The 25748-nt window shown below is 41.9% G+C and overlaps 2 protein-coding genes across 2 annotated transcripts; one reads left to right on the top strand and one right to left on the bottom strand.

Annotated features, from left to right (window-relative positions):
- Positions 1-454: 454 nt before the first annotated feature.
- LOC119723867 (homocysteine S-methyltransferase YbgG-like) lies at positions 455-17728 on the bottom strand. Its single transcript, XM_038194748.1, has 8 exons — positions 17503-17728; positions 12197-12264; positions 9068-9113; positions 8279-8411; positions 5832-5935; positions 5026-5187; positions 2828-3027; positions 455-2403 (listed from the first exon to the last, which is right to left on the bottom strand). Exons 1-8 carry the CDS (start codon positions 17659-17661, stop codon positions 2250-2252), a joined length of 1026 nt encoding a protein of 341 aa, XP_038050676.1. The 5' UTR covers positions 17662-17728; the 3' UTR covers positions 455-2249.
- A 1348-nt stretch (positions 17729-19076) lies between these two features.
- Positions 19077-25009, top strand: LOC119724039 (NHL repeat-containing protein 3-like). The gene is made up of 5 exons (XM_038194961.1): positions 19077-19085; positions 19865-20027; positions 22027-22230; positions 23339-23543; positions 24778-25009. Exons 1-5 carry the CDS (start codon positions 19077-19079, stop codon positions 25007-25009), a joined length of 813 nt encoding a protein of 270 aa, XP_038050889.1.
- Positions 25010-25748: the final 739 nt, after the last annotated feature.

The raw sequence follows: 25748 nt of genomic DNA on the forward strand, positions 1-25748 counted from the left end.
CAGCATTGGAGAAAACTGGCTTTTTTTCAAAAACTGCTCCTATTTTCTTCATCTTAAAGTTGGGTCAGGGAACCAGAGTTCAAGAACACAATTGGCTTTCTTGGTTTTCTAGCCATCTACAGGCCCAAAATGTGAAACAAGTCAGTTTAACAATATTTGCTACAACATACTGATCTTCTAAATCCATCTATTTCTGAAAATGGCAGCAAAAGCAAATGTTGTACATTCCCTTTAAGATTGCCAAAATTTAATGTTTTATTTTTCTAAATACACCATTTTGTTTATGCCTATATTTCCAGCAATGACTAAAGCCATCGACCTTTAAGCAAATCTGTCAACATCAGCCTGATACCGCAGAAACGTGTTACCATGCATTTAATTGGCAAAAGCTATTTTATTTTAATTTTCTTCCTGACAAGTTCCAATAATAGATAAAATTAACTTTCTACTTGTACAGTGTTGTAGCACCTTGAATGTGATACTTATGGTGGATTATTTGAATTTTGCTCTGACAGAAAAGACATTTACAAGGCTGTGTAGTTTTAACTATTTTATTTTGAACAGGGTGTAATAAATACAGCAAGAAAACCAACAATAAATATTGTAAATACATGTAGCGTTATTCATTGTCTGTAGGAGGTTTATACTAGATGGAAATCGAAACCAAATCTGAATTGATTAGAGCTTAACCCCATGCGCTCGGGAAGTGGTCATCCTCATTGGAATGCAGTTGCCAGCTGTGGTATGCCGTGGCACAGGGCTAGTGGGTAGTTCCACAGCTGCTGCTTTTGTGCAGTCCCGCTACCACACAAAGGCTGTGCAGTCATGCGGGCCACTTGCTCTATGTGTGGAGGAATGTCCCCATTATAACCCGTGCTTAAGGGGTTAAAGGTGATGTTCAACATCTACCAAATTATCATGAAGTGCCTTAATTATCTGTATGTGAATAATAGTCTCAAGCATCCTGTGAAATCATGGCACCTGCTGTCATTTTCAAGAAAAGCAGAATTTTTGTATCTATTCACTAACGATGGCAACCATCAGAAAAATTGGTTACACATCCCTGAATGGGTGCATGCTGGCTAGTCTGGTTCCTTGACCTGACAGTTTGCTGATCTATAAATTGCTGTTTCATCTGAAGTAGGGGCAGGGAACCAGACTGCAAGAACAATTTTTTTCCAGCATCTATGAACACAAAACTTTCAGTGTAACAATTGTTTTGCAATAAAATACTAAAGTACCCCTAATGTACATGTATTCTGGTTTCTCACACCATGACTTGCCGAAAACAAATCTGGTCTGAACATCACAGACATGAAACGATATTTTACCATTTTACCATATACATTTACATACAGTATAAAACAATATATTTTTAAAAGCTATTCCAGAATATAAAGCTCTACTTGATCAGGTCTTTCACAACGGAGTTTATTTATAGGATCAATAATTGATGAACTGATTGTAAAACGTGAAGATCCGCTGTCCACAAAAACACATTTTCAACTCAAACATTATGACCAACAACAAGCATGTAGTGAGCGTAACTTATAAACTGGGGAGGTTTCCTAGCTCTCAGGAAATATAAGGGGTGGGGGTGGGAAATCGGTACCCCCTCCCCCAGAAAAATTTGAAAGCTACGCGCGAACCAGTACAGTACGCCCACGCTGTGTGTCCCGTCCAAGGAGCTCTAAAAAACAATTAAAATGTGCCCTCTTTTGTTGGTGCATGGAGCCCAGCAATTTGAGAATACATTTAGGAACTTTGGTATTCCATTTACTACAAATTTTGACGCCATTTTACAGATCGTAACATTAGTCAGTTGCTGAACAGGGGATTGCGAACCCCCCCCCCCCCCTCTAGATCTGTTTCTGTTAACTCCATCTTAGGTCGTCTGCTAGTACCAGTGAGTCATTCAAAGTCGCAACAGAGCCACAACAAATTCGGCAACATACTTGTAAATATTTCATAACAAACATTAATCAAATTGCAGCGTTTGTCATGTTTGTCAAACTACAACCATTCGCTATACGAAGCCAGTATGATGGTGTAGAAATCTTTGCACTGGGCATTTGGAGAAAACAAATCTCTGAACTTGAATTCTTCTCAGAATTGGAATACATCCTTTTGTCTTGGAATTTAAGTAAAAACATCAGACAAGTCTTTATGCATCTACATTTTGACCTTTTAAGTGACTAGAAGCCTCCAATCCTGAATCTAATAGAATGATAAGCTTTGGCCATCTACTGTTATGATGAAGAATTGTACTTCTTGACAACTTCTGCAATTTTCTGTACATCTTCAGGCCTTGAGCCGCAGCAACCACCGACATAACATGCCCCTAGCTCTATCCATCTGGGCACCATGCTCTCCAAGTCAGGGACTTTGTACTCCCCAAGTTTCCTAGCAGTAAGAAAAAATAGATTAAGTAATAGCATTGCAGGTTCACTGTTGTCTAACAAGTGAGAAAAGTCACAAACTTTCTCAGGGACTCATGACATGGATAAAATCGTTCACATGGATACAATCTTTTACTATTCACTACTCAATTTCTTTTGCATTTTTAGCATTCATTACATGCATCTCAAATCTAAAAACCAGCTGGACTTGGGCTTCATTGATGGCTATACAAGGTTGAAGTCCCAGTCCTGAGAAATATTCAAGGTTTTGCACCAGTACTGTCTTTTACCCAAGGAAATTTTTTTGTATATACAATTTCAGATTTGGCAAACATTTTTATAGTCCTTGATCACAAAATATCTGTCAGGAGGTATGCTGTGCTTGAAAATTGCAACTTAAATCTTCATGAAAAAAAAGCACTAAATACCTTCCATCCAGAAATTCCTTCCTCTTATCTGGGTAGACAACAAACGGCTTGGCACCTATGAAACCCTTGGCACTCTCAAGGAGTGCTGTTACGCTATTTGGATTGCAGCAGTTGCAGCCTACGGCGATGATCTGATCAGAATCAACGACTGCCTTGACGCCGTCAGCAAAAGTCTCACCGTACCAAATGTGCTTGTCATCCTACAACCAATAAAATGAGTTGCCCCAAGTCATGACAAGTCAGGTCACAAGCCAGGTAAGAAGTCTTGTCATAAGTCATGTCATAAGTCATGTCAATTAGTCATGTCCCAATTAGTCACGTCCCAATTAGTCACGTCCCTATTAGTCAGGTCCAAAGTCAAGACTCAAGTCAGGTCCCAAGTCGGGTTCCGAGTCAGGTCCCGAGTCGGGTCCCGAGTCAGGTCCCGAGTCAGGTCCCGAGTCAGGTCCCGAGTCAGGTCCCAAGTCAGGTCTCAAGTCAGGTCCCAAGTCAGATCCCGAGTCGGGTCCCGAGTCAGGTCCCAAGTCAGGTCCCAAGTCAGGTCCCAAGTCAGGTCCGGAGTCAGGTCCCGAGTCAGGTCTCAAATCAGGTCCCAAGTCAGGTCCCAAGTCAGGTCCCGAGTCGGGTCCCGAGTCAGGTCCCGAGACAGGTTCCGAGTCAGGTCCCGAGTCAGGTCCCAAGTCGGGTCCCAAGTCGGGTCCCGAGTCAGGTCCCAAGTCGGGTCCCAAGTCAGGTCCCAAGTCAGGTCCAGGCGTTTTTTTACTAAGGGAATAAATGTGTGCTCGAGAGGTTTTTATCACTCTGTTTAATACCGCTTAGAGTCTGGGTGCTGATAATTACCCGAGCCGGAGCTGATAATTACCCGAGCCGGAGGCGAGGGTTATTATCAGCACCCAGACTATTAAACAGAGTGATAAATACCGACCGAGCACATATTTATTCCCATTCATAAATACCTTATCCGTAAAAAAATCAAATAATTTGTTCACAAAATCCCGATTTTGTTCAACAAGTTCACTTCATGCTTTATGAAACATCCCTCTAGCAAAATAATGGAGTATTCAGCTGGCGATTAAGATGTAAACAACCCTTTTATGGAGATTGATGCCCGCGTAGCATGTTCTGCGCGATGTCACGCAGAACGCACCTGGGGCATTGCGTTTTGAATTTAGAACTATAAAATTCTGACTCGCATGTAGTGTTGCGCATGCCTACGTGAGGATTGTGAACGTTCAACCAATGAAACGGTAAGAGGCACTGGATTTTTAGGAGTCCACATTTTGTTGTGACACTGGAAAAGTGTTTAAGATCAGCTAGCCATGTCTTTATCATCCGTTTAAGACCGGCCACGTGACGGGCTCTCGACCAATAGGAATAGCTAAACTGTCTGAGGTATTTATGAATAGCGGTTCAAAACCACCCACATTATAGGCACTCACCAAATAGGAATGGGTAAATTGTATAAAGTATTTATAAATATGTATTACAGGTGCTAATGGGTTAAAGGTAGAGTAGATCATTTGCAGCTATCCACACACTAACTGACAAAATTATTGTTGAAAGGCTAAAAACTGAAGTCCCTGTTAAATTATTCTTTTTAGCATGCTGTCAGTTGTTTAAACTTTGAGCACTTCTGTTGCACAAATAATATACTCTACCTTTAAAGATATAGTCCATCATTTGTAATTTGTGCATTTTGTTCGTTTGAAGCAACAAAAGTGTTCAAAATCTAATGAAGGATACTGAACAACTAACCTGATGAAGTTTCAGCTCAGCTGCAGTTGTGTATTCCGATAAAAACAGCATTCTGGGATCTCAATTTCAAATCAAAAGTTGCTGAATCATGTTTTGAATTGTTTTGAATTGCAGCTATACGCGATGTCACGAATCATTGCAACCGCGCGCGTATGTGTCATGCCAATGCTTGCGCGCGCTTCGCCGAATAACAAAACGAACTACTAATTTAAATTTCCTACAGTGCATCTCAAGACACACCGTAGGAAAGGCCTTCTTTCGTTGATTACTTCAATATGACAGCGTGCCAAAAAGAACAATTTCACAGGGAGTTTAGTCCCCTTACTATCTTTCAACCAAGTATGTTTTTCAACAATAATTACGCCAGTTACTTTTCGGATGGCTGCAAATGATGGACTCTAGCTTTAATACATGAACCAGTGGAAACAAACAGAAGCACTGACCTTGACTGAGTAACTGAGCCATGCCTTGGTCTCAGGAAAGTCCTTGAGTAGTTCCACGAGAGCCTCTGCCTCTACTTGACATGGAATGGTTTCCATGGCAATCAGGTCCAACCCAGATTTCACCATGGCCTCCAGGTGTGGCCTGTGCCATTCTTTCAGTTCCTGACGACCAAGTTGAACAATTGTAATTCAGTTGTAGCCATTTATAAAGATTTTAAAAAAAGGAGAAATAAACAAGAACAAGGAACTGTGAACACTAGGGGCTTGGGAAATGTTTCAGTATTTCTGACCCATTTCTCCTCCCCCCTGCTGGCTGAAATGCTCAGGGAACTGTAATATTTCAAAATGAATGACTTCAAGGTTTTGTTGGACTATTCGAGCTAGACAACTGGTGGTGCAATGCAAGCATGATTTATTTGACCTTTTTAGTGACCTTATCAATGGAGCGCCTAGTAATACAAAATAACACTAGTGATCTTGCATGGAATGGAATGCCTTTGATACGAAGTGAATGGCAATGAGTACTACAGGAGCCATGCAGTTTTGTGATCAGTTACTGGAAAGTCCAGCCCAGTGGAACACTGAGCCTGTGACAGTAACGTACAAGAATATCTACTGATTTCATCAGGAAAAATCAGCACACCAGATTGTGTACCCCAGATGCATGAAAAGACTTGCAGTGGATAGCCATTCTAGATCAACTGAACAGAAGCTTGTGTGCGTTAGGTTGCCTTATTTCACTAGTCCGATCACGCATTTTGAAAGTTGTGTTGCCATGATGATGTGCAAAGCATACAAATACATACCTCTTTTGTTTTCGTATCTGCGTAAACACCGCTGTATTCAGAGCTGTCATGCTGACTGGCACCGTACGGGCCCAGGGAACCAGCTACGATTGGTTTCTGTCTCCCTGAAAGAGAGGACGTCATCATGACATCATTGCTGGTATGTAGCAATCAATTTTTACGGGGGGGGGGGGGGGGGGGGGGGGGGGGGGGGGGGGGGGGGGGGGGGGGGGGCTGGCTGCTTTACATGGTACACATTTAAATGTAGTGTACATTTAAATGCATACATTTTTGTATGCATTTAACACTACTTAGCAACATTTTTTACCAATATGTGACCTACTGAGGCAAAATAAGGAATGTCACCCAAAACCTTGTTTTAGTAATCGACGCCTAAAGTATGATACATACTAGAAAAATCATGTCAAAATCGATATTGATTGTTTGGTATTTTGGAGTGGCCAAGGTATCCAAGATTCACACTATACATTTTTGTTGGGAAACAATACACACAAAAGTGGAAAACTGAAGGAAAAAAAAAGTTCTTCACTGACGTTGGCGGCGCAATGCGTGTCTTTTTTCAAAGCCGCTTTTTCTCGAAATGAGGATAGAAAAACTTGGCAAGACACCATTGAAGTTCCTGTGTCATATCTTTGGAATAAATTAACCCCCGTAAGATCTCGGCCATCAATTGACGAACAATTTTGAAACTCGGTACATGCATAGAGCAACTCTTCATGAACATACCCAAGAAATTTCATGACTATTGGTCAAAAGGTTTTGGAATTATGATTAATTAATTATTCATATACGAATGATAATCCTGGTCTGTGTACACGACTTATATGGGAAAATTCAGTTTTCACGGCGCGTAGCGCCAGAAAATTTTTCGCTGCGCAACAACCCCTGGTCCGATTTTTATATTTTTGGTGTCAAAAGATGTGCAAGGCTCGAGGCTAAAAAGTCATTACACCTCGGGTCGTGGAAATTTTTTTTTAAAGGCTATTGCGGAAAAAGGCTGCCCCCCCGGCCCTTTTAGGGTTAAGCTACAGAAATACATTTGGTATCATTGGAAAGCCAAGGATTTGCGCTTTAATATGATGTACATTTATACCCGAAATGTCAAAGGTGGTGGTTATTCCTCATTATGCTATGGCAGGTCATACATGTATTTAACTGACGAAAAGTGGCACACCTCATAAATTGTCAGTCGCACGAAAATATGACTTAACCCACCCTTGAGGTACCTGGCATGCCCTGAATTTGTGACTGCCCTTGACTGTAACAGTAAGAATTTAATGAGCAGGGGCCGATTTCATGGACAATTCTAAGATGCGTCTTTGGGAGGGGTAACCCCTGTTAACTCATCATTCGTCCCATTATTGATTTAAGAAGCTTAAATGCATGTTCCATGCATCCTGAGTTCTTTAGCAATGCCGTTAAACTTCTAACCAACTTCTGACTTTATGCAAAATATAGTAGGCCTACCCTTTTAGGTCTACACCTATGATCAACTTGTTCAAATAAAATACTCCCGGTTCTTGAAACAGAGTGACAAAATGAGGAGCGAGTTGTTTAGTCATGTGTGTGGGAAATTTAATTAGCAGAGAATTTTTGCACATTTTGCACAAACACTCTGTTTCGTCAAGGGATAATAACAAACATGATACAGCCGCCAAACTGGCAATTTGGATGAATCTGGCTCAAGATGTATTTAGTGCAATTGATCTTAGGATGCATCTAAGCTAGGGTCCATCTTAGAGCAGGGTTCTGGTCTCAATAATAATATGGTGCTTATATAGCGCCTTACACCAAAGATGTCAAAGTGCTTTACAATTATTACCCCTAATAAATGAAAGGTTTGCGGAAACACCATGTGCGAATAATTTCTCAACTAAGAGAATAGTTCTGAAAGGAACTAGAGGTATAAACTGGACATTTCGGTCAGTATGCTCTGACCGTCTTCAGGAGAAAATTGTCAGACGGTCAGAGCACACTGACTGGAACGTCAAGTTTATACATAATTTTTTTTCAGAACCATTCTCTTAGTTGAGAAAATTATTCGCACATGGTGTTTCTGCAAACCTTTCATTTATTAGTATCTCCACCATGCAAAGCCTCAAATCTTACTAATCATTACCCCTGTTCATCAGGCCACAAGAGCACTAGTGTAGCAGCTCAATATCAGCGCATATGGCCCGTACCTTCGCAGGTACCCATTTACAATGTACTCCTGGGTGGAGAAAAGCAATGCGTGACAAAATGCCTTGCCTAAGCTAACGACACATCACCATAACCCCAGACTGGACTTGAACCCACAACCTGCAGCTTTACCTGCAGACCACGAATCCATGCCCTTAACCACGAGGTCACAGCACAAGTCCTGAGATGCTTCGGAAGATAAGATGACTTTTGTGAAATGGAAATGGACAGTTAGATATTTGCTATGTTGCTTCATTCTTACCTACCTGGGTCTTTGTCTTTGTTTTCAGCCCAGAACTCTTCCACGGCTTCTACAGCCACTCTGGTTGCAACTGCAAACAATTCAAGAGCGCCCTCTCTCGACAAGCCAACAGATTCAATGAAGCCCTGAATACTTGCCTAGATATAGTACATCAAAATACAAAATGTACAAGCATTGAAGTCAAAATGATGAGATTCAATATCGACGTGTCCGTGAAACAAGGTCGTATCTCCTTAAATGGGTCATACGTGAAACACGAGTTTCGGAATGTCAAAAAGGGGGTATCTCACTTAAAATAACCCGGATGTACACACACAGCCAATGGACGTCAAGATACGACCTTGTTGCACGGAGCGTATTCATGTGAGATACGTACGACTTTGTTGCGGAATGGACCTTGTTGCACTGACGCGACGATATGCATAGCCAAAATATTTATTACACTTAGCCTCAAAAAAGCTCACTCTCACAGCATCTGGGCGAACGGCCTGGGCATTGTTGTCGTAATGACCACTGATGTGGGTTCAACCCATCTCACTATCCACATACACACTATTACTTTTTTACTAGGCAATTTGCTAAACATAATTTCAGAGGTCCACATGTATGTATGACATGAGTTTAGGTCTCGAGTCTAAATTACACTTATCAACTGATATTATGTTAATTGTAATGCATAGTATACTAAGTGCTTTTTTGAGAGCTTAGGAGACAAAAGTTGGCTCCTGTATTCTGTGATACTTCTGAGTGTTATTATAAGTGCAACTGCATGAGATCTAGATTAGGATATTACCTGATATGTAGCAGTAATAATGATGTCTGATCCACTCTCAAGGAAACTTTAAAAAGAAAAGAAAAGTTGAAATCAATACACATAATGAATACTGAAAGTGCAGCCCTTTAAGGAGCATCTCAAAAGTCGGAACGCTTGGAAAGTTACACCAGGGAACATCACCTGTTCCAATTAGAAACATGCCTTGTTCCTACTGGGAACAGCTAGCCCAGGAATGTCAGGTGGTCCGGCATGGGAACATCGGTCTATGTGCGTTAATGCTTTCTCGGGAATGGCCTGTTCCAGTTGGGAACATGTTGGAAACACAGCGTGTTCCTGATACCTGATGGGCATGATAGGAAAGCGCAGTGTTCCTAAAACTTAAAGAAACATTCCATACAAAAACAGGAACGCTCCGACTTTTGAGACGCTCCCTTGCAATGACACAGATCAGTCAGCGACTGACTTTTCAGGATCAAGCTCTGCCTGAGCTACGACCGTCGGGAACAAACTAGTCGCCGATTAATTTTGTGATACCTGAGTGTAACTGCGACGATATTAAGACGACCGGTATCAGTCAGCGCTCAATAATCAACAGTCACAAGAGTAGAACAATTTTAACTTCTGTGATGTGCTCCCAATAGGCGGGAATCAATCACAGTTGTGTAACCAATCTGTCACATGACTATCTATGTCGTGGCACCGTCGTCCCATCGTGGTAGACATGAGCATGGTTGCGATTATTTTGTGTCGACATGCCGCTTGTTCCACGAGAATCACATGATTTCTCAGTTTTGTGACCTGAGCACTACTTTTCTGCTTGATGCCAATGGTTCCGTCACGGTGCAAGCAAATTGTGTGTCGACCTGAGGCCGGCTTTATTCATGTACAGTCGACTCTCGTTAGTACAAACTCTGTTAATACAAAATTCTGGTTACAACAAACATAAAACCTTGGTCCCGACTGTGCATTTATGTGCACAATGAATGGGACTGATGTTCCTCTTAATACAAAATTCTGATATAACAAACAATTTGGCTAGGTCCTAACGAGTTTGTATTAACGAGACTCGACTGTACATGTATACATCTCATTAAAAGGTATACAGGATTTTTCTTCCAGTCACGTGCCTCCGTAAAATCACAGAAAGGGTGGTGGGGGAAGGGGGCTGGACACCATCTTACTACAGGGTGCGCTGATCCATGCGCATAATTATGGACACTGTTGGAAATAGGTTTCGCTTTTCATCCCTGTACTTTTGTAAACGGACACACAATTTTGCGAACTGGAGGATTTTGCAAATTAGATGTCTGTTTGAAAACAGAACACAGGGCTTTTTCGCATTTTGTAAATGTTTATGCAATGTTTGTCCTTTGCAGTCACTTTTGAGAGTGTTTAATATAGTTAAAAGGCTGTTCACAATGCTTAGAATAATTCCAAAAATAAAGCTTTATCACATGACCTGCGATGACGTCATCTTGAAAACCCTCCTCAATGCACATTTTGTCATTGTGGTCTTGGTTTGAACCAAGTTTACAGTCAATCCGATGAAAGGAAGTGTGCAATTTTGGAAGCAGAATAAAATTATAGGCCCTAATTATTAAAAAAAAATCATAAAACATCAACCGATGACATCATCGTGATGTCACTTCAGACTTTGCAAACTAGTACCATTATCTACCTACCCACCAAGTTTCATGACGATTGGACCTTTTCTTATATGTGTTTTGAAAAATCGCATTTTTGACGATGTCATGATGACGTCACACATTTTTCAAAATTTTATGCAAATACCTATTACCTAACAAACCAAATACAAAAACAATTTGGAATTTTGCATGTTGCGTTAGTGAGGTATGGCTAAAAGGTCCAAAAATTAAAATATTCATATAAAATCGCGTAATGACGTCATCATGACGTCACCTCATTTTTAATCTATAACACATCTCGGTCTACCCACATACCAATTTTCATCCCAATCAGACTTACTGTTCTGCAGATATAGGACTTCAAAATATGCACGTTTGTGATGACGTCACATGACTCCTGATGACGTAATCATGACGTCACTCTGACGTAATCATGACGACGCCATAAGGACAAAGCATATGCTAAATTTGAATGATGTATGACAAAGTTCAATGCCAAAAGTGGCGTGTACTAAAATCGTGCACAAAGTCTATGGGATTTTTTGCACAAAAAGAAGAACCACCCCCCCCCCCCAAAAAAATCAGAACAAAAAGAAAGGCTTTTTCGCAAATTGTGAAAAAGCCAACAACGACAATTAATGGGGTGTTATATCCCCAAAATTTCCCTCTGGTGACATTCACGGGTACATACACATCCCGAAAATTTGAACAGGTCCACATGTTTTACATATCCTTTTCAGAAATCGGCTACCTTTTTTTTTTTACAATTGTGTCCCTCCACCACAAGGTTTTTTTTCTGGCAGAAGATGCTAATGTGTATATATTTGTATCCAAAGTAATATCAACAATATTATTTCATCATCATCATCATCATCTTTGGTCAGCTGCAGCACAAGCGACTGTAAGCCACCTCCAGCTTGTCTTCTCACTTGTGAGGTCAACAGTCTAGCAGGGGTGATCAGACCATTTGGTTGTTCCAGCAGCTTCTCAACGTATTGAAGATAGGATGCTCGCTGACGTCCTGGCCTGTGTCTACCATGAGGTGGGTTGTAGGGTCTAGAGAGCACATGGTCTTGCCGGCTCGTCCTTCAGGCGCCCAGGAACTGTAACTGCCTTGTGCGTGCTTACTCAATCAGTGTTCATTGCAATCAATGAGCACAAGTTTGATGTACACAACATTATAGTGAAAGCATTGATCCTTTCTTCCAATATTTTTCACCAGACAACAGCTCCAACTGGGTATCGATTGTCCATCACCCATTTCATGTACAAATAGAGTGTACTGCAGGGACTAGGGGTACATGTTTGAACAGTGCCCTCTACATAGACACAGATGGCTTCCAGGCAATGTACATGGACATGAATATGCTGAATCTTACAAGGCAAAAAAAGCAATAGCACATACTTATGATATCCAGCATAATCGTTAGGTCACTGTCCCGAGTCTATAAAAAAGTCAATAATTGCCAATTCAGGATAAAGGTGACTGTTTTTTTGTTACCTCTTATGTACTGCCTTGATCACATCTGGACCAGTTATTAGACGCCGAGCACTCCAGAGTTCATCTTCCTGAGAATATGACCAAAAAGGGGGTAAATTCAGCCAAACATTCAGTCACTGTGCATGTTGCACACACTTGATGACTCGATCACCCTGATTGCAGTTATGTTATTTTGTGGGTACATGGCTCAACCTTTTCTTATTAGCAAAATGGTAGCCACCCCATGAAATAAGGTTACTGCATGCATGCGATTACATCAAGTGTGTATGCAACGTTCGTGGTGTCGAAAGGCTGTCGAGTAATAAAAAAAAAACACCTCGACTCTTATTTTATTGAAACTAAACAGGGGCCCTACACTACACAATCACCAAAATTCTAGGCTGTGATAGCGATACGTGGGCATTTGCTTGTAAATTAATAGACATGACGGAAATGGAAAATATCGGCCCAAAAAACGTGACCATAACCTGACCATGGTGACATCCGCATTCTAAGTAGGCCCCTATGGTCAGTAATTCCAGCTTTACTGCCACTGGCGAATCTCCCCAGATCATGAGCTTAGAAGAAAGCTGGAAATGTCAAGCTATCCTGTACTGTGTCTGTGTGTCACCTGTCCTGGTCATTCCCCTAGAACTATATGGGGCTTGGAAAGCCTTCCCATATCTCATCTGACCCAAAGGTGCACAAACCGTTTGAGATTGGTCTGGAAATTTCTGTTTTCTTAGTAAATACTTCAATAGTTTCCCAGCTAAATTTTACTTTTTAGGACATGTTATCACTTTCTGATAGCTGATAGGTCACTGAAGGGAAAAAGTAGTGATGGCCAGATATGGGGATCTTTCCCTGGGGCTCTGCTCGACAAGAGCCCATACTCAGTGTTTCTGGTATGGCATGTATGTATGGTCACTAGTCATCACCACCCTGCACCCTAGCCTTGGTCAATTAAGGCTCTCATTTTTTCCCCCCGTCCGTACGCGGTAATCAATCGGCGGCATATACGCCCTAAACCAATACGCCCAAAACGCACGATCAGCAAATGAGCGTTTCATTTTGCTCTACGCAAACAGCGCAACGTGTGCGCGTCTGCTGCAGATGCTTTTCACCGTGACGTTTTTTGAACCGTCAGACACATGCAAGTTGATTGTGTATCTTCTACTTGCGCATTGCATTAAGAGTACACTTTTAAAATTAAATCCATCTATTTTGATCGTGTTCTAAAAACAAGCACATAAATTCAAATGTCTGTGCCCAGAGCGGCTTCAAAGCGTCTCCACGTGCTAGAATGAGGAATCATCAATTAGCGTTCTAGTAGTAATTTTATATAGCTCTGTGGTGCATTGGTGCCGTGTGCAGAGACACAACGTGTGTGTATGTATTATGTACAGTGCTGTGTTTTACAGCTATTCAAGTTTCCACGCAACGATCAACCAATAAGAAAACGACATTTAAGGTCAGCTTAGGCTATGCACCACCCCAATGGCCCAAAACCCAATAATATGGACGATTGAACCAAGGCTCGATCTCGATCGGGTCCAATTGATTTGCATAAAATAGTGGCCGCATGAGGTCGCTGTTTGCGATGTATTTTTACATGCACTGCATAGCGCGCAAGGATATAGGTAGCATAAAAAGGTTCCAGAGTAGAGCGGGTAATGAATATGCATACATGACCTCATCACAGCCATATTCGTGTCGTCACACTCGCACGAAAAAAAAATGATCATCGGTAATTAAGTGGGGCGACGCTAGTGGGTGGCGGCACGACAGTAGAAAGAGGACTTGTTAAATGCGATGATCATCAGTAAGTGGGGCGACAGTAGAGGGTGGCGGCCCGGCAGTAGAAAGAGGACTTGTTAAATGTGATGATCATCGGTAAGTGGGGTGACACTAGAGGGTGGTGGCGCGACAGTAGAAAGAGGACTCCGCTAAATGCGAATACAAACATTAAGTGGGGCGACAGTACATGCACAGTTTAATTTTATTTCTTTCGGGGGGAGGATGGTCTCACACCGTCCCAACACCCCTATTCGGTTTCCCGAGTCTTTGACGCTCACTGTTGGTCTGGGCTCCCCCCCCCCCCCCGGCCCCCGACCCCCGCCCCTTATAAACCACTGAACAGGGGTTTTGCTCGTTTTTGTCCTAACTGAACTCTGTGCTGGCCGTAAACGATGAACACGATGCATGCAGTACATAGAGTGCATCTATACACGTACCGTGATATATTATTACTCATGAGCTTCTAGTGACGTCATAGTCATGCATATTCATTACTCGCTCTACTCACGAACCTTTTCCTGCTTGCTACCGAGGATATATGCCGCCAGCGTAACTTTTATTTACACCGGCCGATTGCCACATATACATACGAACGAACAAACGACGAGAGCTTTGACCAAGGGCAAGGCTACCGGCATACATGTATGTTCGGTGGCCCACAACTGTCACGGCAAAAGCAAAAGCGCCGCGGCAAGCGCAACAGCACCACGGCAAGCGCAACAGCGCCACGGCAAGCGCAAAAGCGCCACGGCAAAACAAAAAGCGCCGCGGCAAAAGAAAAAGCGCCGCGGCTAAACAAAAAGCGCCGCGGCAAGCGCAAAAGCGCCACGGCAAAACAAAAAGCGCCGCGGCAAGCGCAAAAGCGCCACGGCAAGCGCAAAAGCGCCACGGCGAAAGCAAAAGCGCCACGGGTTTATTGGGAAGGGGCGTAATCATACATGCCGCTACTACATCAAAAAATAAAATGGGAAGGAGAATGGCCGCCACCAGGAATTCTTATAAAGCACAGAATTTAATTCTTTGAAAAGTGATTTTATGGCTGAGAAAATAGCAAGGAAAACCGGTCAGTGAAGCAACGTTCAGGGACTGATAAATCGTCGATATTAATTTGTTGTAGGATGATTCCAAGAGAGTTCCTGCCGTGAATCAGAGTTTATAAAGGAGAGGGAAAGTAGGACTCGCTATATCAGCACCATCAGGGCCGTTCCTCATTTCTTTACATTTCGTGGGATGCAAACAATTACGAGGACGGGAGGCTCTGTGAGCTGATGCATTTTTGAAGACATTTTTTTCCCTTCCGGCTAGCATGCAGAGAAGAGTTCCGTTAATTTGAGCCTTTTTTCACAGGTGTGTATACCAGTGTAGGCATGCAAGTGAGCTGCCCAGAGTGTATGAGTTAAGTTTTTTTTTTCTTTTTCAGTATGTCATACACATCTAGGAAGTCGATTAAGGCTCTCCTGCAGGGCTGCGGCAGTGGGTGGGTAAGGCTTGTCAACACGTAACTCGCCCGCGGGCCCATTAGGTTAGAAATTCCCAGAGGGTGGGAATTTCAAAACTCTTTCCTTGCTATTTTCTCAGCCATAAAATCACTTCTCAATTCATGGTGGCGGCCATACTCCTTTCCATTTAATTTTAGATGTAGTGGCGGCATATATGATTATGCCCCTTCCCAATAAACACGACTGAGTTGAAGATAACTCACAAATCGAGAAATGGATCGTTCTATTAGACAGTTGCAACGCTTTCGACAGAGGAGGTTAGGTCGTGGATTTCATGTAAGGAACGTAACACAGGCGAAGACTTTGGATATAGAATAAGAAAGAAATAAATTAACTTAAAAAGGGGGGGGGGGTAAGGGAGAGACACTAAACAAAGGAGAAGTGTTATCGTTCAGATGCACATGCAGTTCTAAGCTCTTCTATTGACGATTTGGTGGCTCTGAAAAGAGCCGTTTGCTTTGTTTCGAGTGAATACGGAACTATTTGATGCCGGAAACAAGCCCTCTTTCTGCCCTGCAGGCTGATTCTGCGATGATGTGAAAGACTGTCCACAGGGCAACTCATCATCGCTATCGCTAAGCATCATGAGGTCTTGTTCGGCTTGTTAGTTTCTTGAGCCGGGGGTGGGTGGGCCAATGAGTTCTAGGTTCTAAGGTAATTTCTTTCTTTCTTATTCTAACTATATCCAAACTCTGGGCAGCTCAATTGTGTGCCTACACTGGTATACACACCGGTGAACTCATGGGCGTCGCCAGGATTTTTTCTAGAGGGGGCAAAACATATTTTTCCCCAAAAATTCTTGTATTTCTAAACAAATTCTCGATTTCTCAGTTTTAGACGGGGGCAGGGACATTTTGCCCCCCCCCCCCCAACTCATTCAATTTACACCACTATGACTTCGCGCCTCTTTTTCTTTTTTTTTCTCTTTTTTTTCCCTTCCTTTTTTGTGTGCTATTCCGGGGGGGGGGGGGGGGGGGGGGGGGGGAGCGCCCCCTTGCCCCCCTCGCGACGCCCATGGGTGAACTAAGTCTCAAATTAACGGAACTCTTCTCTGCATGCTAGTCGGAAGGAAAATAACTCTTCAAAAAAATGCATCAGCTCACAGAGCCTCCCGTCCTCCCTAACTGTTTGCATCCCACGAAATGTAAAGAAATGAGGAACGGCCCTGATGGTGCCGATAGTGAGTCCCACTCCTTTATAAACTCTGATTCACGGCAGCAACTCTCTTGGAATAATAATTATCCTACAAAGTACAACAAATTAATATCGACGATATATTTCCTGACCGGTTTTCCTTGGCCTTGCTATTTTCTCAGCCATAAAATTACTTCTCAAAGAATTAAATTCTGTGCTTAATAAAAAATTTCTGGTGGCGGCCATTCTCCTTCCCATTTTATTTTTTGATGTAGTAGCGGCATGTATGATTACGCCCCTTCCCAATAAACCCGTGGCGCTTTTGCTTTCGCCGTGGCGCTTTTGCGCTTGCCGCGGCGCTTTTTGTTTTGCCACGGCGCTTTTTCTTTTGCCGCGGCGCTTTTTGTTTAGCTGTGGCGCTTTTTCTTTTGCCGTGGCACTTTCTTTTGCCGCGGCGCTTTTTGTTTTGCCGCGGCGCTTTTTGTTTTGCCGCGGCGCTTTTTCTTTTGCCGCGGCGCTTTTTCTTTTGCCGCGGTGCTGTTGCGCTGGCCGCGGCGCTGTTGCGCTGGCCGACGCGCTGTTGCGCTGGCCGCGGCGCCGTTGCGCTGGCCGCGGCGCCGTTGCGCTGGCCGACGCGCCGTTGCGCTGGCCGCGGCGCCGTTGCGCTGGCCGCGGCGCCGTTGCGCTGGCCGCGGCGCCGTTGCGCTGGCCGCGGCGCCGTTGCGCTGGCCGCGGCGCCGTTGCGCTGGCCGCGGCGCCGTTGCGCTGGCCGCGGCGCCGTTGCGCTGGCCGCGGCGCCTTTGCGCTGGCCGTGGCGCTTTTGCTTTTGCCGTGACAGTTGAGGGCCACCGTACATATGGCACCCACGGCCACACACACTACAGTTACTTAACATACAATGCTGACAAGACCCGTGTATTGAAGCTCACTTCCCAGTCCTCCGTCCAACACTTTCACACTCATTGTTCTCTTAATTCTCCTGGCAACTCCGGGGACCCTCAAAACATGCAAAATATCACTTCTGCAGATCAAAAGTTTCAGACCTCGAAGTATCATCACACACTACGCACTGCATGCACGTGGACTTGGCTCGTGTGGTGTATCCATATTGCGCACATGTGCTCGAGCGCCCTCATGTTTCTTCGCTCAAATACAAGTCACCTGACCGGTCAGGTGATCACCCATAACAACACAATTTTGGAGAAAATGGGAGCGGGACGACTTTTGCCGATTCTTCTCCTTATTTCATCATTTTGTCTGTCCAAAGGGAAAATCCCAATGTATAAACTAGACCCTTGGTGGCCAGGTTTCCCATCAGTTTTCACCGGGCCAGTTTACAGCGCTGCAGTAGATGATCAAAAGGGAGAAATATACGTTTCACAAGTGAGCTTTATTAACATGATTAACCCTGTTATTGTTAACAATATTATTCAATAGTGGATATTTTGCCGGAGGTAATGACGGCAAACTAACGTTTACTAAAGGTTTGCCGGCGGCAATCCATATCAACAGAGGGCGCTGTACTCTTTTAAGATAGGGCTGAATTATAAGATGTATTAAATTCCCACCAAAAGTTGTGAAGCACGTTTGGTGTAGTTCCGTGGTTATGCAAAAAAAGCTCTAGTAAGCGGGATGACTCGGGTTCGATCCCGATCCCCGCCACATTTTAAAGTGTTTTTTTTCCCATCCCCAAATAAATAAGAATACTCTTCTTTTATTATTTCAACATGTCTCAAACATTTTATTGCAGAGTATTACATTTTCTTTTTCCGATTTGTGGCTCTGGAGGATTTTTTTTAAAAGGGAAATAAAGTCCGAAATTATAAAGTGGTCTGAATCCCATCTTGTGAATACGAGGTTACAACGATAATATTGGCATGGAGCCAGACTAAAATTTGTCACCGGAAAATGTTCAAGTAAAAAAAAACAGTAACTGCGCATGTTCAGTGCATATCCGGCAAACTAACATTTACTAAAGGTTTGCTGTCTCCGGCAAAATATACACTGCCTTAATTTAACATAATATTATAATGTCATGCAGTCTTTGTTAAGATTGCGCAAAATTCATAAACTGCGCAAGTAATTTCCCACGCAATCTTAAGAATGGGCGTTCATTATTGGTAGTGGATATTTTGCCGGAGGTAACGCCGGCAAACTAACGTTTACTAAAGGTTTGCCGGCGGCAATCCATATCAACAGAGGGCGCTGTACTCTTTTAAGATAGGGCTGAATTATACAGGGGTGTGAAATCTCAGCTTTTTAGCTGATTTCAGCTTTTTTTGGTTTGGATTTCAGCTTTTTCCCCTCACTTGCTGTGTACAAAAGTATAGGAGATTTCCAAAATTCAGCTTTTTTACACCTTTTTCAGCTGTTTTCAGCTATTTTTATCAGTGGTCACTCACACCCCTGATTATAACATGTATTAAATTCCCACAAAAGTTGTGTAGCACAATTGATGCAGTGGTTAAGCAATGGCTCTAGTGAGTGGGATATCCCAAATTCGAATCCTGATCCCCGCCACAATTTAAAAAAAAAATTTTCCCATCCCCAAATAAATAAGAATATTCTTCTTTTATTATTTGTCTCAAACATTTTTTTGCAGAGTATTACTTTTTCTTTTTCAGATTTGTGGCTCTGGAGGATTTTTTTTAAAGGGAAATAAAGTCCGAAATTATAAAATGGTCTGATTCCCATCTTGTAAATACAAAAATACAACGATAATATTGGCATGGAGCCAGACTAAAATTTGTCACTGGAAAATGTTTAAGTACAAAAAAACAGTAACTGCGCATGTTCAGTGCTTATCCGGCAAACTAACATTTACTGAAGGTTTGCCGTCTCTGGCAAAATATCCACTGCCTTCATTATTAAGAATGCGCAAATTGCAAGAAAGTGCACAACATCCCCAACTTATGCCTTTTTAACATTCGGACATGGTCTGGCGATAGTAGGGTCCAAGCTAATCCAAGCTAGTCCAAGCTAATTGTGTTGCTGAGCAACACAATTCTGTCGTTGACCCCAAAACCCAACATTGCCCAACAAAAACATTAGATTTCAACCTCAAAACAGCCTCAAAATTACTAGATACGCCACCTGAGGTACAAGTAGACATCAATTATTAGATGGTTGTTCTGAAGTTTACTTACGATCCGGATGAAAAGTTAATTTTCCTATGGATGCTGAAAATTAAGAATTGCAATTTTTTTGTTTCGTTGAATGACTCAATCACAGTTCTTTTTTTTTTCTTCATCACCCTTAGCGTGGAGTTAATGTTCCTCCAGTCTTGGTCTTCACTGTACACGGAGAATACCTGAGATCATTCCCGTATGACCCTAATGTAATCAATATGGTCCACGGAATGCGGATGTTTCATAATGCAACATCAGGCCAGACTAGTCTCTGGCTTACAGATGTTGGCAATGGTAAGCATTGTTCTCACATGTAAGTTGTATCTTTTCAGAATTCAGTGCTCGGCTCTGTCCTAAGAGCCAACTGTAAGGACAAGGAAAGCGTTTAATCCTACATGTATATTAAAAGATCATACGGTGTCTGTCTGATGTAGGATGTCTGTGTTTCATGTATTTTTGTAAAATGCCTAAGAGTGTACAGAAGCACAAAATGCAACCGTTAATGGAGAGGTATGCAGGTCTTATGCTAGGATTTCACTGTCATCTGAAGTCAAGGTTGGCATGTGAAACAAATAATTTCTTCATCTAGTTTTGCTTGTTTCGCAAATTTGTTTCTTGCAGACTTTGAATACTTAAACATTACAACATGATTTCTATAAAAACACTCCAAAACATATCGCTTTTATGCAAAAACGTAAACGTCCATGATGAAAAAGTTGGCAAAATTGCTGAACCAAGGTTTACCACACCTTGGGGTCAACATGCAAATTGAGGTCAAGGTAATTGGTATATGACTCCACCCCAACCTTGTCCCCAGTGCTTACTTTATTTCCAACCTCATTTCCAATACGGGCGATTCCCAATAGTGCGCCTCCAAGAGTTTGCAACGCGTTGGCCAATCACAATGCGCGAAATCAGTCGACCTTTTCCAAACGCGTATTGGGTCGACAGATTTTGCGCATTGTGATTGGCCAACGCGTTGCAAACTCTTGGAGGCGCACTATTGGGAATCGCCCGTATTGTAAGCCCTGGATAGGAAATTTCTTCCTGTATCCTGATTCTAGTAATGGTTTTATATCGTGTATTTAATGTGTTGTTATTTCAATGTGCATTATGTTTTTTCACGATCATTGTAATCAATGCATATAGCAGGTGCTGCATGTAGTGCGGCATCCCACTAGTTCATTAGTTTAGCTTAAAAATATAAAAGGTTTAGTGCAGGATGATTGGGTAACTCAGTTATGGAGGAAGGGATACTTGAAGCTCTGTGCTGCAGATTGGAACCAAATGCACCATTACTGTCTGAAGATTTACCTTTTGATCAAAGTCGATACATTTGTTACTTTTCATTCTTTCTTCTTCATCTCTTGGAGTACTTCGGTGCTAGGTCTGATAAAATGAATAACGTGTTTAGTCAGATTGGTCAACAGATTGGTGGTTCAAGTCCAGCCAGTGAGGTTGCTGTCGTGGCTTTGTTGAGTGCTTGGGGAAGACAGTATGTCACTAATTGATCTTCCTAGTGGAGACCCCTCATGCAGTGTTGCCAAACCTCTTTGTTGATAATCTCCATATTCATTCAGTTAAATACCATTTGCTGTAAATTACTTGCTGTTGAAACCTTCTAAACTATCTTAATGTCATGAAATTTGGTCCAATATTCAAAAACGGTGGCATCATAAAATTAAGGCACAATAGTTCCCAAACCTGGCACACTTAAACAATTAGATCGAAAACATTCTCAAGTGAACATTTAAGAGTTTCAATGTTGACAAATTTTCCAGGCACATCTAACAACACATTCCAAAGATGTTTTCGCTGCGCAGCATTCTGTGGTCCGATTATTATATTTTTGGTATCAAAAGATGCGCAGGGCTCGAGGCTAAAAAGTCATAACAGCTCAGGTCGTGGATTTTTTTTTTTTTCAAGGCTATCACAGAAAAAGTTGAGAGAAGGGGGGGGGGGGCGGATTACCCAACCCTTTTAGGGTTAAGGTTTTTGAACAGGATTGTTTAGAGTTTGATGAAATTTCACTCGCTGTGAATTTTGAGGTAAAACCCACCTTTGCTCTTAAAAGGTACTAGAGGCGAAAAATACAGATGCACCATGTTAGGGGCGGCGCGACGTTAGGGGACATCAACAATACTCCATCGGGAGTCGAGATGGTCTAAAAGAGGTTTTATAGGCCTAATGAACAGGGAAGTCTAAGTGCTCTATGTTCAGGGATGATAGCGTTCTTTGACTGATTTCTCTTTTCTCCCTCTTCATCTTGTTTCTTTTTAAATTTTTTTTGAAGGTACCCTTGGACACACCGTCAAGAGCTTCTCTCCCACAGGCACGGTGGAGCATGTCCTTGGTACAGCAGGCAAGGCTGGCCCTGGATTGGCCCCACTACAGTTTGACCAGGTAGCTGACATTGCTCTGAACAATGACGGCGATATGTTCATTGTTGATGGGGACGGTGGTGTCAATAACAGACTCATCAAACTTCACAGAGGAGGTGAATGGAGTTCTTGAAATACAACCTTAAGTAACCCTAACTCCCCAGCATGATTTACTAGGAACCATACCCATCCTGGCAAATGCCAACACCATAATGGGAAACTGCACACTCATATTTCTGACTTTGATTCTGGAGGTGTGCCAACCCAGTGTAAAACACTGTCAGTTTTGGGATACTGTACCCATCCTTACAGATTCCAACAAAACATACCTTTGGGGTTTGATGGTTTGAGTTCTGTTTGTGTAAATAGACATTTTATGATGCAATCTTGTCCCATCTAACTTTATGTCAGTCTTCAAGTTGACATATAGGCCTTTCTTTTATTTGTAAACATTGGCGCCATTTTGTATGGGCTGCCGTAAGAGCATAAATTGAAGCCGTGGTTGGCAACATATTTTTCCAAAAAAGTCCTCATAACGCGATCAACACATAGTAAAAAGGCATATGTAGGAATTATTTTGTAGCTTTGTTGAAAATGTTGTATTTTCAAGTATCAAATAATATTTTGGTGATCTGTAATAATTCTTCTTCATTTTTGCAGTGTTGGACCTTCCATAGTTTTGCAGGCCGTGGTTGGCAAAAATGCAGTTTGCCAACCAAGCGCAGAAAGGTCTTTTCAAGTGGTGTACATGCCCACAAGAGGGCTCACTATAGACACAACACGGTTCAAAATTGGATTTGGATATAGACCTCTCTATAGTTTTTATTCGTTAAGCGCCATTTTATATGGACTGCCACAGGGGCGTAAATTGAAGCATGTTTGGCAACATATTTTTCCCCAAAAAGTCCTCATAACACCCTCTTTACAAAAAAATTAAAAGCATGTTTAGGAAGTTTTTTCTAGCGGTTGTTGATTATTTTGCATTTTCAACAATCAAATAATATTTGTGTAAACATCAGTGACTATTCTCCATTTTGTGGTGTTGGGCCTTCCATAGTTTTGTAACTCGTGGTTGAAAATGTGCGTCGTAGATAGAAAGAAATGTACATGTAGGTGTTTTGGTTTTTTTTGGCAGGTTTTTTTTTTGGGGGGGGGGGGGAGGGGACAAATTTCATCCTCTGCATAATCAGTGCTAATAACTACATCTTCATTTTACTATCAAAGATTTCAAGCTAGCCTGGCACAAGGGCATGAATGGGACAGCTAGTGGGCAGTTTCACATACCACACAGTGTTGAGCTGGATGGAGTTGGGCGTGTGTGGGTTGCAGACAGAATGAACGGCAGATTACAGGCATTCAGCGAAGATACAGGGGACTTCATCGGAGAATGGACGTTGTGCTTCAAAAATGGGGAACCATACTCAGTCGGGTACTGTGGCATTCTAGATAATGACTGGAGAGATTTATGTGAAGCATGTGTGAGATTCGGAGACTTTATTTTGTGTAATAGTCCCAAAAAGTATGGGTCAGGTTTGCCTACAGGTAAACACAGTGCAAAGTCAAACGTGAAATCTGGCACACATGCGTTTTTCTGGCTACATTTGCACTATAAAAAAAATACCAAAAGAAGTGTTGAACTATTGAGGTTCAAGCCATGTGCTTATATACTTGTGATCAGAAGAACTTAATTATTTTAAAAAAAAAAGCATTCCAAATCTCAGATCAAGGAATTTTAATTTTTTTTTACAACATTTGTGTGCATTTATAGGTGAGCCATTTGTTTTGAAGTTACCCCATGTTAAGCCTGGTTCATACTTCACGCGAATGCGAATGCAAAGCAAACTTGACGTCGCGAAGCATTCACTGCATAATTCGCCCGAGTTGAAACATGCTCAACTTTACGAATTTGCACCGCGAATACTTGCCAGGACTTCACAAATTCGCATTCGCTTTCGCTTTCGCGCTGAGTATGAATCAGGCTTCACTTGTAATTCGTGTGGTTATTGATTTTAACCAACTCCTGAATTTTTATGATTGACTCGGCTAAACTCTGATTATCTTAAAGGTAGAAAATATAATGTGTCATTCGTACATTTTGTTTTGGTTTGAAGCAACAAAAGTGCTCAAAATCTAAATAAGGGTGCTTAACAACCGGATGAACTTTTAGCTCGGTGAATGCTGTATATTCCAAGAAAATAATATTCTAGGACCTTGATTTCACTCAAAAGTTGCTGAGTCATGTTATGAATTGCGCCTGAAATCATCGCTCGGGACACATTTTCATTCAGCTGATTGCAGCTATTTGATGTCACGCACTGAACCAACGATTAGCATCTGTGCGCTTGTGCGCCGTGTCAATGCCTGCACCCACCCATTTACGGCTTCGCCGAATTAAAAACGAACTGCTAATGGACATTTCCAATTAGATGCATCTTTGGAATAGTGACCTTCTTTCATTGTTTCCTTCAAAATGGGAGCATGCCAGGAGCAATAATTTCACAGGGAGTTTAAGTGCCTGATTAAAACAAGTATGCTTTTCAACAGTAATTTGGTCAGTTTCTCTTTGGATGCAAGGACTTCAATGAAAACAATCCATTACACAAATGAACTTGACAGCTTTATTCACAATTGACGTCTGATGTATTGTTCTTTTTTTGTGGCAGGCTGAGTGCAAGCCACACCCACTTTATTGTCACCCAACTTCAAGCCAATCGGATTCTCTTCATTGAATCACCGAGGCAACCAGGGTCGATTGGCAACTGCACTGTGCTAGACAGCATTCAATTAGCAGAAGACATTCAGCCACATCTTGTGGCAGTCAGCCAATCAGAGGGAGCATTCTATGTGGGCGAGCTGGGATCCAAGGCGTGCCAAAAGTTTGTGCCTGTTTCCTGACTGAGCAATGCTTTGGATCAAGTTTTTCATTTTTTTAAAAATTTTTGTACTTTGGTTTGTTTTTTTCTTCATTTTATTTTTTAGTCTCATTCAAACAAATTGGAAAGTTGGTCTATAAATAATATTGTCATTAGAAAAATGACTAGAAATACATGTACATTTGACTTAATTGAAATTATAGTTCAAATTGCTCCATTTACCGCAAGTACATGTAATTGTTCCCATTAAATCTTTCATAATGTGGATTAAACTGCCCTTCTACATGTATTTCAGTTGCCACATTAAAAATATTATTTCAAGGGATTTTATAGTTTGATAGTTTGATATTTTTATAACGAAGGGTTACGGTTTATATTGCCTCCTTGGTGAAACACTTGAGAAAGATCTTGTGGTCATTTTGCCTCTTCTCAAGAGACGGTACTGAAATGTTCTCTTTTTGGATAAGTTTAAAATTTAAGCTTCATGCTTACACCTGGCATGAAAGTAATGTCTTTTGAAATGCATATTTTTCCTTGCATCATGAAATTTGATAATTTGATAGCCTAAGTCATATCTAAAATAAATATACACTTGGTTAAATAAAGAAACTTTTGTAAGAAACCGGCTTGATTGTTTGTTAAAGGTGTTGTTGGGTTTTTTTTGGTTTTTTTTGTGCGTCAAATTGTACACCGGGCTGGGGTGAAACTATGGGAGCGACAAGTTAAAAGGGCAAACTATTTTGCTGCAAAAAGTAAAGATT

The sequence above is a fragment of the Patiria miniata genome, unplaced genomic scaffold, assembly GCF_015706575.1.
Source record: "Patiria miniata isolate m_02_andy unplaced genomic scaffold, ASM1570657v1 HiC_scaffold_17, whole genome shotgun sequence".
Classification (NCBI taxonomy): domain Eukaryota; kingdom Metazoa; phylum Echinodermata; class Asteroidea; order Valvatida; family Asterinidae; genus Patiria; species Patiria miniata.